A 12,219-nucleotide genomic window follows, 5' to 3' on the forward strand; every position below is an offset into this window, starting at 1 on the left:
ATAGTTGATTTACAGTGTTTCAGGTGTACAGCAAAGTGATTCAGTTATGTATGTACATATTTATTTTCTTTTTCAGATTCCTTTCCATTATAAGTTATTACAAGATATTGAATATAGTTCCGTGTGCTATATAGTAGGTCCTTGTTTATCTATTTTATATATAGTAGTGTGTATCCACATGTGTAATTTAAAATTTTCTAGTAGCCACCTAAAAAAGGTAAAAAGAAACAGGTGAAATTAATTTTAATAATGTATTTTATTTAACCCAGTATATCTAAAGTATTATTTTAACCTGTAATTAATATAAAAAATTATTAGAGATAGTTTTTTTTTATTAAGTCTTTGAGATCCTCTGTATATTTTACACTTAGAGCACGTCTCAATTCAGACTCTAATTTTTTTTAATATAAAATTTATTTATTTATTTTTGGCTGTGTTGGGTCATCGTTGCCATGCACAGGCTTTCTCTGGTTGCGGCGAGCAGGGGCTACTCTTCGTTGTGGTGTGAGGGTTTCTCATTGCGGTGGCTTCTCTTGTTGCAGAGCACGGGCTCTAGGTGCGCGGGCTTCAGTAGTTGTGGCACGCGGGCTCAGTAGGTGTGGCTCGTGGGCTCTAGAACGCAGGCTCAGTAGTTGTGGCACATGGGCTTAGTTGCTCCATGGCATGTGGGATCTTCCTGGACCAGGGCTTGCACCCATGTCCCCTGCACTGGCAGGCGGATTCTTAACCACTGCGCCACCAGGGAAGCCCTCCTTCCTCTTTCTGATGGCAGCAGTCAGTGTGCTCTGGTGAGATGATTCCCAAAGGGTGAAACGGCCTTTTTTGGTGTGTGTATAATTAAGCTTTTTTAGTTGTAAAATATTTCAGGTGTACTGACAAGAGTAGAGAATACTTCGTTTTTTTACATAAGATCTTTAGCAGATGTTCATTCATTACCCTCTGTGCAAAATAATAAGCTACATGTTATTATATATTTTATATTTGTTTTTCATGAACAGTATTGTAGAAAGTACCAGAAGATCTGAGTCCAAGTCTTAGTTACTGTGACACTTACTAGTAATATGGTTTTGGACAAATAACTTAGTTACCTGAGCCTCAGTTTCCTCATCTATAAAACAGAGACAGTATTCTACCTCATAGGCTGATTAGTGGGGAGTGAAATTGCATATGAAAGAAACTAAGATATTAAAAGTGAGTTATTGTTTATCATAACAATCCTGTGGGATTGGCATTTTAAATTTACATTTTGCAGATAAGCAAACAGATTCAGAGAGGTTAATTAACCCCTAATAATCAAAGCTAGTTAAACTATGTCAGAATTGAAACCCAGTTCTATTAACTTCAAGTATGACACCACCTTGCAAGCCTACATTTTTTCCAGGTGTTTGTCAGTATCCATCCACAGCCTGGGCACTGACTTCTTTTCTTCCCTTTGTACTCAGGCTGTGATACAAACCTTACCTTTTCCAATATCATTACTAATTTCTGCAGTGTACTTGCTAAGTCAGACAGTAAATGCTTATGGTTGAACGTTCATTTGTTTCCTAACTGCCATGAGTCACTTTGCTGTTTGATGTTGCTACAGTGTTCCATTATACAGATCTGTCATTATGCTTAAAAACCTAACTTGGAAAGATAAAAAGTTTGACTTTTAATTTTATCTTAATGTGGAATATTCACACTTCCCCCTCACACTGAATTTTGTCTGTTTTGATATCTCCTGCAGCTTTTCTTTAATATCTTTTCATTAACAGCATGATTCTCTACTGCTGGAAGGTAACTCAACTTTTATCTTCCTTCATAGTCTGTTTACGGTTAAAGGGTGATTTGCAAGATCGATAAGCAGGAGAAAACCACTGATTCTTGAAATCTTTTACATAATTAGCCCCAAAGAAATAGTCTTCTGAGAGCAAACACAGTTCTTACAGAGGCTCGAACACTAAGCTTTCAGAGCTCCTCATATCCTTGCTTGGTATGAATATTTAGCCAGGAAAGTTTAGCTTATACTTTAGTTTCGGGTACAGGAGACAATTCTAAATCTGGGTCAGCTCTCTTGCAGCTGTATGGGCTTTGTCATGTGGTTAGAAACAAAAACTCATTTAATGAAAGGCCTGCAGGCAGCCAGGCATAGATACACTGGCTAAGAAAGTACTGTTTGTATAGATAATCTAATTCTCTTTTTAAAGGAGAAGACCTGTAATAAGAATATATTGATTTTCAGTGATGAGAATAACTTTGAAACTGTTCTTTCTAATGAACTATGAGGACTGTGCTTGTTGTATATAGATTAGCCTTATAAAGAGGTTCAGAAAATCTTGATTATTGAAGGCATTTTCATTGTCCAGCAGAATTTCCAGAAACTTTCAAGTACTACTGCAGAAGAGATAACAGGTTAGGGGCCATTTTGTGAGAGCAGCTCCTCAGCTCTGTGTAGGAGATATACACTTAGGGGATGGTGTTAGTATTCTGCAAATTAGAGTAAGGGATTGTTGTACTGCAAGAATCCTTGAGGCGATGTTTACCAAGCCTTTTATATCTCTGCCTTGAAACACCAACATACTTACCCTAAATGGTTGCAGTCTGCCTTCAGCAAGTCATGTCACTTGACTCTAACATCTGGTTCTAGGTGTAATTTACTACTACGTCACTAGTGTTATCTTGCTATAGTAGCTGAAATATATGGGGTAATGACTAGTCAAAACATGTGGGAAATCATAAGACAGCTATTTGGTGATGACCAGTCTATGAACATGTATAGTCAGTTTAAGTCCTAGTTGGGAATGAGCACCACAAGCCTGACCAGGGCCTACACACTGTGTGAGTGTACCGTAATTTACTTTACCTACTTTCTTACTCTGGTAACTATACATGTCAGTAGTCTAACATTTTTTCTGAAAGTTCTTTTATAGGCAGCAAGTTTACTTTTAGACTAGTCTTTTCAGCCCTAGGCCCGGGAGCTGGTGCTGTTTTTTCACAACTCTTGGTACTGTTCCTTGCCACACTGCTGACTGAGAGTACTGGTATTAGATTTTCTTATGAAAATTAATGTTCTCGTGTTTGTCATTTGTATCTTATTGTTGGTTTGTCTTCTATGGAACAGTTTTCTTCAACATAAAAGCATAATGGCTCAGCAGTACCAAATTACATTGTAGCCCTCTGCTAGGACTGCTGATCTGTAGGGGAGTGATAGTGTCTTGGGTTGGGAAAGGAGGATTAGGGTACACTTAAAAGGTAAGAGTGTTCTTTCGTCCTAATGTTTTCTTTAAGAAGCTTTAATTCCATTGGAGTAGCTTTACTGATGGATTTCATTTTTCCTTCTCTGTTTAGAAAAGCATTCATATTTCATGTCCAAAGGAAAATGCATCTTCGAAGTTTTTGGCACCATATACTACTTTTTCCAGAATTCATACAAAGAGTGTAAGTATTCTGATAAAATGAGGAGAAAATGTAATAACATGTTAATTTTTCATGCTTGTCTAGTGCTATAAACATATTCATAATTAATGTGTTTTTCATTTACTTTGCATTATAAGATGACACAGCTGATAAAGCGTGATAGGTTTGGCAAAACTGGTACTTGGGTCCACTTAGAATAAATATACAAATCCACTCACTGGGAATCTCAAATAAAGGAATTGTATGAAATTTCCTTATATATGTTTTACCAGAGCTACTTACCAGCTTTTGGATAATGATGATAGTAGTTGATGTTTGAGTAATTTGCCACTGCTCATGTTTCTGTCCCTTTGCCTAACGCCAGGGGCATTTTCTCAAAATTCCAAGTACAGCATATTGAGGGATAATTTTCAAAGGTCTTTGTGATAAAGCCCTTTCTACTACCATAAGCTTTTTAGAAGCAGAAATGAGAAATAGGTGAATAAACTGATTGTATTAAAGCCTACTGCTTCTTAGTGTTTGGTACATTTTCAAAAATAGCTGTTTTTATCCTTATTGCAAAACAAATATATATTTAGTGATGAAAATTTAGGAAATGTAAAAGTGAAAATCACTCATTTCTATAATCTACAGATAACTATTGTAAGCTTTTGTTATGTAACACAATAATAATCATAGTAATCTCGCCATTTGCAGCAGCATAGGTGGACTTGGAAGGCATTATGCTAAGTGAAATAAGTCAGAGAAAGACAAATACTGTATGATGTCACTTATATGTGGAACCTGAAAAATAAAACAAACTAGTGAACATAACAAAAACAGACTCACAGATATAGAGAATAAAGTAGTGGTTACCAGTGTGGGGAGGGAAATAAGGAGGGGCAAAATAGGGGTAGGGGATTAAGAGGTACAAACTGTTATGTATAAAATAAATAAGGATACAAGGATATATTGTACAACACAGGTAATATAGCCAATATTTTATAATAACTATAAATGGAATATAACCTTTAAAAAATTGTGAATCACTATTTTGTACACCTGTAACTTATATAATATTGTATATTAATGTATCTCGATTTTAAAAAGTTAAAAAATAATAATCATAGTAGTAATAGCTGACATTTATTGATCACCTGCTATGTGCCAGCACATGGTAAGCTTTACATATCATTATTTTACTTGATCCAGTCTTTTTTCTTTAAATATTTTACCACAACAGGTTTTTACAGTACATGTTGTTTTATAAGTTACTTTTTAATTCTTTTTTTTTTGCTGTACGTGGGCCTCTCACTGTTGTGGCCTCTCCCGTTGCGGAGCACAGGCTCCCGACGCGCAGGCTCAGCGGCCATGGCTCACGGGCCCAGCCGCTCCGCGGTATGTGGGATCTTCCCAGACCGGGGCACGAACCCGTGTCCCCTGCATCGGCAGGCGGACTCTCAACCACTGCGCCACCAAGGAAGCCCTGTAGGAAGATTTTTAATCACAGTCTCAATTTCAGTGCTTGTGATTGGTCTGTTTATATTTTCTCTTTCTTCCTGGTTCAGTCTCAGAAGGTTGTGCTTTTCTAAGAATTTGTCCATTTCTTCCAGGTTGTCCATTTTATTGGCATAGTTGCTTGTAGTAGTCTCTCATGATCCTTAGTACTTCTGCAGTGTCAGTTGTTACTTCTCTTCTCCTTTTTCATTTCTAATTGTATTGATTTGAGTCTTCCCCCTTTTTTTCTTGATGAGTCTGGCTAATGGTTTATGAATTTTGTTTATCTTCTCAAAGAACCAGCTTTTAGTTTTATTGATCTTTGCTATTGTTTCCTTCATTTCTTTTTCATTTGTTTCTGATCTGATCTTTATGATTTCTTTCCTTCTGCTAACTTTGGGGGTTTTTTATTCTTCTTTCTCTAATTGCTTTAGGTGTAAGGTTAGGCTGTTTATTTGAGATGTTTCTTGTTTCTTGAGGCAGGATTGTATTGCTATAAAATTCCGTCTTAAGAACTGCTTTTGCTGCATCCCATAGGTTTTGGGTCGTCATGTTTTCATTGTCATTTGTCTCTAGGTATTTTTTGATTTCCTCTTTGATTTCTTCAGTGATCTCTTGGTTATTAAGTAGTGTATTGTTTAGCCTCCATGTGTTTGTATTTTTTACAGATTTTTTTCCTGTAATTGATATCTAGTCTCATAGCGTTGCAGTCAGAAAAGATACTTGATACGATTTCAATTTTCTTAAATTTACCAAGGCTTGATTTGTGACCCAAGATATGATCTATCCTGGAGAATATTCCATGAGCACTTGAGAAAAACGTGTATTCTGTTGTTTTTGGATAGAATGTCCTATAAATATCCGTTAAGTCCATCTTATTTAATGTATCATTTAAAGCTTGTGTTTCCTTATTTATTTTCATTTTGGATGATCTGTCCATTGGTGAAAGTGGGATGTTAAAGTCCCATACTATGATTGTGTTACTGTTGATTTCCCCTTTTATGGCTGTTAGCTTTTGCCTTATGTATTGAGGTGCTCCTATGTCGGGTGCATAAATATTTACAATTGTTATATCTTCTTCTTGGATTGATCCCTTCATCGTTATGTAGCGTCCTTCTTTGTCTCTTGTAATAGTCTTTAACGTCATTTTGTCTGATACGAGAATTGCTACTCCAGCTTTCTGCTGATTTCCATTTGCATGGGTTATCTTTTTCCATCCCCTCACTTTCAGGCTGTATGTGTCCCTAGGTCTGAAGTGGGTCTCTTGTAGACAGCATGTATACAGGTCTTGTTTTTGTATCTATTAAGCCAGTCTGTCTTTTGGTTGGAGCATTTAATCCATTTACATTTAAGGTAGATATCAATATGTATGTTCCTATTACTATTTTCTTAATTGTTTTGGGTTTGTTATTGTAGGTCTTTTCCTTCTCTTGTGTTTCCTGCCTAGAGAAGTTCCTTTAGCATTTGTTGTAAAGCTGGTTTGGTGGTGCTGAATTCTCTTAGCCTTTGCTTGTCTCTAAAGGTTTTAATTTCTCTGTCGAATCTGAATGAGATCCTTGCTGGGTAGAGTAATCTTGGTTGTAGGTCTTTCCCTTTCATCACTTTAAATATGTCCTGCCACTCCCTTCTGGCTTGCAGAGTTTCTGCTGAAAGATCAGCTGTTCACCTTATGGGTATTCCCTTGTATGTTATTTGTTGTTTTTCCCTTGCTCCTTTTAATATTTTTTCTTTGTATTTAATTTTTGATAGTTTAGTTAATATGTGTCTTGGCATGTTTCTCCTTGGATTTATCCTGTATGGGACTCTCTGCACTTCCTGGACCTGATTGACTATTTCCTTTCCCATATTAGGGAAGTTTTCAACTATAATCTCTTCAAATATTTTCTCAGTCCCTTTCTTTTTCTCTTCTTCTTCTGAGACCCCTGTAATTCGAATGTTGGTGCGTTTAATGTTGTCCCAGAGGTCTCTGAGACTGTCCTCAGTTCTTTTCATTTTTTCTTTATTTTGCTCTGCAGTAGTTATTTCCACTATTTTATCTTCCAGGTCACTTATCCGTTCTTCTGCTTCAGTTATTCTGCTGTTGATTCCTTCTAGAGGATTTTTTTTTGATTTATTTATTTTACTTATTTTTATTTTTTGACTGTGTTGGCTCTTTGTTGCTGCTCACGGCTTTCTCTAGTTGTGTCAAGTGGGGGCTACTTTTCATTGTGGTGCACTGGCTTCTCATTGTGGTGGCTTCTCTTGTTGCAGAGCACGGGCTCTAGGTGTGTGGGCTTCAGTAGTTGTGGCTTGCAGGCTTCAGTAGTTGTGATTCATGAGCTATAGAGCACAGACTCAGTAGTTGTGGCACATGGACTTGGTAGCTCCATGGCATGTGGGATCTTCTCCGGACCAGGGCTTGAACCGATGTCCCCTGCATTGGCAGGCAGATTCTTAACCACTGCGCCACCAGGGAAGCCCCCTTCTAGAGAAATTTTTATTTCATTTATTGTGTTGTTCATCATTGTTTGTTTGCTCTGTAGTTCTTCTAGGTCCTTGATAAACATTTCTTGTATTTTCTCCATTCTATTTCCAAGATTTTGGATCATCTTTACTATCATTACGCTGAATTCTTTTTCAGGTAGACTGCCTATTTCCTTTTCATTTGTTTGGTCTGGTGGATTTTTACCTTGCTCCTTCATCTGCTGTGCGTTCCTCTGTCTTCTCATTTTGCTTAACTTACTGTGTTTGGGGTCTCCTTTTCACAGGCTGCAGGTTCGTAGTTCCCGTTGATTTTGGTGTCTGCCCCCAGTGGCTAAGGTTGGTTCAGTGGATTGTGTAGGCTTCCTGGTGGAGGGGACTGGTGCCTGTGTTCTGGTGGAAGAGGCTAGATCTTGTCTTTCTGGTGGGCAAGACCGTATCCGGTGGTGTGTTTTAGGGTGCCTGTGGCCTTATTCTGATTATAGGCAGCCTCTCTGCTAATGGGTGGGGTTGTGTTCCTGTCTTGCTAGTTGTTTGGCATAGGGTGTCCAGCACTGTAGCTTGCTGTTCGTTGAGTGGAGCTGGCTCTTAGCGTTGAGGTGGAGGTATCTGGGAGAGCTTTTGCCATTTGATATTATGTGGAGCTGGGAGGTCTCTGGTTGACCAATGTCCTGAACTTGGCTCTCCCACCTCAGAGGTACAGGCCTGACACCCGGCCAGAGCACCAAAACCCTGTCAGCCACATGGCTTAGAAGAAAAGGAAGGAAAAAAAGAAAGAAAGAAAGAAAAAATAAAATAAAGTTATTAAAATAAAAAATAAAAAAATTATTAAAAATAAAAAGATTAAAAAGTAATAAAAAAGGGGGAAAAAAGAAAGAAAGAATAGAGCAAGCAAACCGAAAAACAAATCCACCAATGATAACAAGCACTAAAAACTATACTAAAAAACAAACAAAAAAACCCAGACAGACAGAACCCTAGGACAAATGGTAAAAGCAAAGCTATACAGACAAAATCACACAAAGAAGCATACACATACACACTCACAAAAAGAGAGAAAGGAAAAAAATATATATATCTTTTGGGAAGTCTGAGATCTTCTGCCAGTGTTCAGTAGGTGTTCTGTAGGAGTTGTTCCACATGTAGATGTATTTCTGATGTATTTGTGGGGAGGATGGTGATCTCCACATCTTACTCCTCCACCATTTTGAAGGTCTCTGAATTGTCATCTTTATCCAATATTTAGGAATGCTCCATTGATCTGTCTGTTCTTCTGCTGTAACTAAGGAATAGATCTTTAGCTTTAGGCTCTGACCTAGGTTTGTATCCTGGCTCTGCTCTTTCACCTTGGGGAAATTAAACTACCTCTTAAACCTCAGATTTCTCACCAATACTTAAAGATTTTTGAGTGGATTATATGAGAGTAGTGTCTGTTACATGTCTGGCACATAATAGCTAGCTATTCAATAAATGTTAGTTCTCTTTCCTCTTTCTCTTTAATAAAAATCTGGAGGAAGGAGACAACTGGTATGATGTATAATCTACTTTTCAGTGTTCTATCACTTTGGAAGAATAGATAGTTCAGACTTAATTACTTTTTAGGTCTAGGAACTAGGGCCCCAAAGATATGTAACTGAGATAAATAACACAATATCCCTATCCTTTCCAGGAAGAGTATATTAACTGAGAGGGTACCAAATCATATATCAGAGTTTCTCAACCTTGGCAGTATTGACATTTTAAGCTAGATAATTCTTTTTTGTAGGGGGCTGTTCTATGCACTGTAGGATGTTTAGCTGCATCCCTGGCTTCTAGCTACAAGTTGTCCATTGGACACCGCCCCCAGTTGTGACAACTAAAAATGTTTACAGACATCACCAAATGTCCCCCCAGAAACAAATTGCCGCTGGTTGACAACCACTATGATATATTGAGTTGGCCAAAAAGTTCATTTGGGTTTTGCCGTAAGATGTTATAGAAAAATCCAAACGAACTTTTTGGCCAACCCAATATAAACATAGAAGCTGAAGACCACTGGGGGAGGAAGTGGTGAACTCCTTGGGGAGTTGGGAAAACCATTCACCTTTTGAGGAGTGGGTCATTTTTTATAAAATCATTAATTGTTCATTTATTCTATTTCTTATTCTCCCTTTCTCTTATTTGAGCTCATTATTAGGTGATTCACCCATTTATTAATCACCTACTATATTCCAGATACTCTTCTGGGCACTGGGGCTATATAGTAATGGATAGAACTGTGGTATAGAGCCTGTATTCTAGGGTGTGGGTCCAGACAGGATTTGCCAATGACTTGGATATAAGATGTGAGTAAATGAGGAGTTGGGATAATTCCAAAAATTTTGGCCTGAGAATTGGGTAAATTCTGGTGTCATTTACTTGGGGGACAAGTAGTTGCATTGGTAGGGAGCAGGGGAAATAAGGGTTCTATTTTGGACATGTTAAGTTTCAGGTGTCCACTATAAAGCCAAAGATAGATGCCTAGCAGGCAGTTGGATAGATGGCGCCTGAGTCAGGAAAGAGGTTGGGCTGTATTGCTTTAGGGATTAAATTGATTTCAGAGTGAGTAGGAAAGTTTTAAATATGTTTTGTTTCTGGGGCCCTTGAATGGGGACAGTAGCTGGTCTCATTGATATAGGTCAGATGGCTTTACTTTCTTATCTAGTGTGGATGAGCTGCTTCATCCCTCTTCCCAAACTGTTATTAGGTATTTGTTAAATAGTTACTGTGTACATAGCCTGTGATTTGTGTGAGAAAGTGCTGGAAATGGTTCTGACACTTATAAAGCTCATCATGTAGTTGGGGAGCCAGAATAGAGTTGAACTTGACAGTACTGGTAGTCAGATTTAAAGCCCAGGATTAGGGTGGTAGCAGTGGTGTTGGAGAAGAAAGATAGATCTGAGAAATGTCTCCTACACTAGAATGTGAAAGCAGTATCCACCGATGAGAAGCTAGGAGCAGAATGGGATTATTATGAGGATCAAATGATTCAGTGTATTTAAAAATGTTTTATAAGTGATAAAACATGATATAAATGTTAATTGTTGTCATAATCCTTAAAATTAAAAGAACTGCAATTAAGTTAATGGTCCTTTTATTGAGGAACCAAAATAAAGAAGAAAAAGTCTTAGAAAGTGTTAGAGTTGACCCATATATCCCTTTAGTTTTTGCCAGACCTATTCATTGTGGCTTAATTGGCATAGAGATGTAAAGTGGAAGGTTGAATAATTAAAGGCAAAGTTCCTATTTTTTTTTGTTGAAAGTTCCTAGTTTTTAAAAATAATTTAGGTCATATTGGAATCATAGTTGCTGGGAATATGACTGTGATTATATATCTCAGTCTTACATTTCTGGAATATTTGTAACTGGGTGTTTTTTAATAAAAAGGGGATATTATGTATGCATGTATTGATTTATGAAATAGACTTGACATTCTGATCATGGCTTATTCATGAAGTGATTCCTAATATTGAAATTGCATAAGTGAATTTGAGAATTTTTCTATTACTTATTCTGAAATACACAGACAGTTACGATTTTACAGAGGGAATGTAAAGTAGTAAATTGGAAGCATCTTTACTTTTCCTTGAATCCTGGTGCATCTTGGAAATCTGTCTTTTTGTGTAAGTGGGTTCCTAAGAATTAGGAGAGGTATCTTAATTTTAAAATAAAATAGCAAAAGATAGAAACTATGGAAATGATATGGGAATAAGTAACTTTATAGCTGAAGCAGGAGATTATAGATGACTACAAGAATAGCTTTTTGTTTCGAGAAATAAAGGGTTTTGGCTCCAGCCTTGTTGGGAGATCGGTGATGATAACTCAGCCTTCATATGAAACACATGTCCTTTGTGTTGGGAAGCACAGGCTTGAAGAAGTCTTAGAGGAGTGTGAAATGAGAGAGGTTTATAACATGTTTCAAGGGTAGAAGAGCATTTCGTTATTTGTAACACTGGTTGTTTTGTCGTTTAAACAGATAACATGCCTGGACATTTCCAGTGGAGGAGGCCTTGGTGTGTCTTCTAGTACCGATGGGAGCATGAAGATCTGGCAGGCTTCCAATGGAGAGCTCAGAGTAAAGGCTTTGGGTACACTTTTAGGGTGGTCTGAGAAACCTTAGACTGGGCCATGGAAAGAAGAGTGGCCCATTCTGAAAATGTAGGAACACTGCACTTCAATTGATCTTTGTTCTTCCATTTGTTAATCTGAGAACCATGCTCAAGTTTGGTGATTTGCCAGAACAAATTGGGGCTGGAACAGTGGAAGAGCCAGGCTAGTGAATGTCTGTGAGTGGATGGTATGAACTGCCTTCAGTGACCCAATTCTAAGATGGAGTAGCTAGGCTGTTATACTGACTGTATGGCTGAGCCCCCCAACCTGTACAGAGGATTTTAAGAAAAGAGCCCTCAAGCCTCCTCAGCTCCTTATATGTAGAACTAGACTTAGGGATGGCTATGAGAGCTATGGAATTCAAATTCACAACATTTGCAGCCAAAGCCCAGGAAAGGGAGCCAACAGCTCTAAGAACATTACCTGGTATACAGATGAACTAAAGAGATTCTTTGGACCTCTTTTGATTTAAAATGCAGCATGTAGATATATCATTTACAGAACTAAGGATATGGGAGGTAAGAGAATATCAAGGGACGGACAAGAGAACTAGCATGGAATTTTCTTTTGTTTTTCCAGAGAGTATTGGAAGGACATGTATTTGATGTGAATTGTTGCAGGTTTTTCCCATCAGGCCTTGTGGTTCTGAGTGGGGGAATGGATGCCCAGCTGAAGATCTGGTCAGCTGAAGATGCTAGCTGTGTGGTGACCTTCAAAGGTCACAAAGGAGGTATGAAGAGGGATTTCTCCTAAAGGTTT

At 37.8% G+C, this 12,219-nt stretch overlaps 1 protein-coding gene across 2 annotated transcripts in view; it reads left to right on the forward strand.

Annotated features, from left to right (window-relative positions):
- Positions 1 to 12,219, forward strand: part of PAAF1 (proteasomal ATPase associated factor 1) — a 40,780-nt gene that overhangs the window by 4,866 nt on the left and 23,695 nt on the right. For both annotated transcript variants that reach the window (XM_022593788.3, XM_022593786.3), the window contains exons 4-6: positions 3,328 to 3,417; positions 11,327 to 11,425; positions 12,040 to 12,190. In XM_022593788.3, the coding sequence (XP_022449496.2) occupies positions 3,328 to 3,417; positions 11,327 to 11,425; positions 12,040 to 12,190 (340 nt within the window). The remainder of the gene's footprint in view (positions 1 to 3,327; positions 3,418 to 11,326; positions 11,426 to 12,039; positions 12,191 to 12,219) is intronic.

This window comes from Delphinapterus leucas, chromosome 7 (assembly GCF_059928025.1).
Source record: "Delphinapterus leucas isolate spDelLeu-1000000601 "Yukka" chromosome 7, BTC_Dleu_Yukka2, whole genome shotgun sequence".
Lineage (NCBI taxonomy): Eukaryota > Metazoa > Chordata > Mammalia > Artiodactyla > Monodontidae > Delphinapterus > Delphinapterus leucas.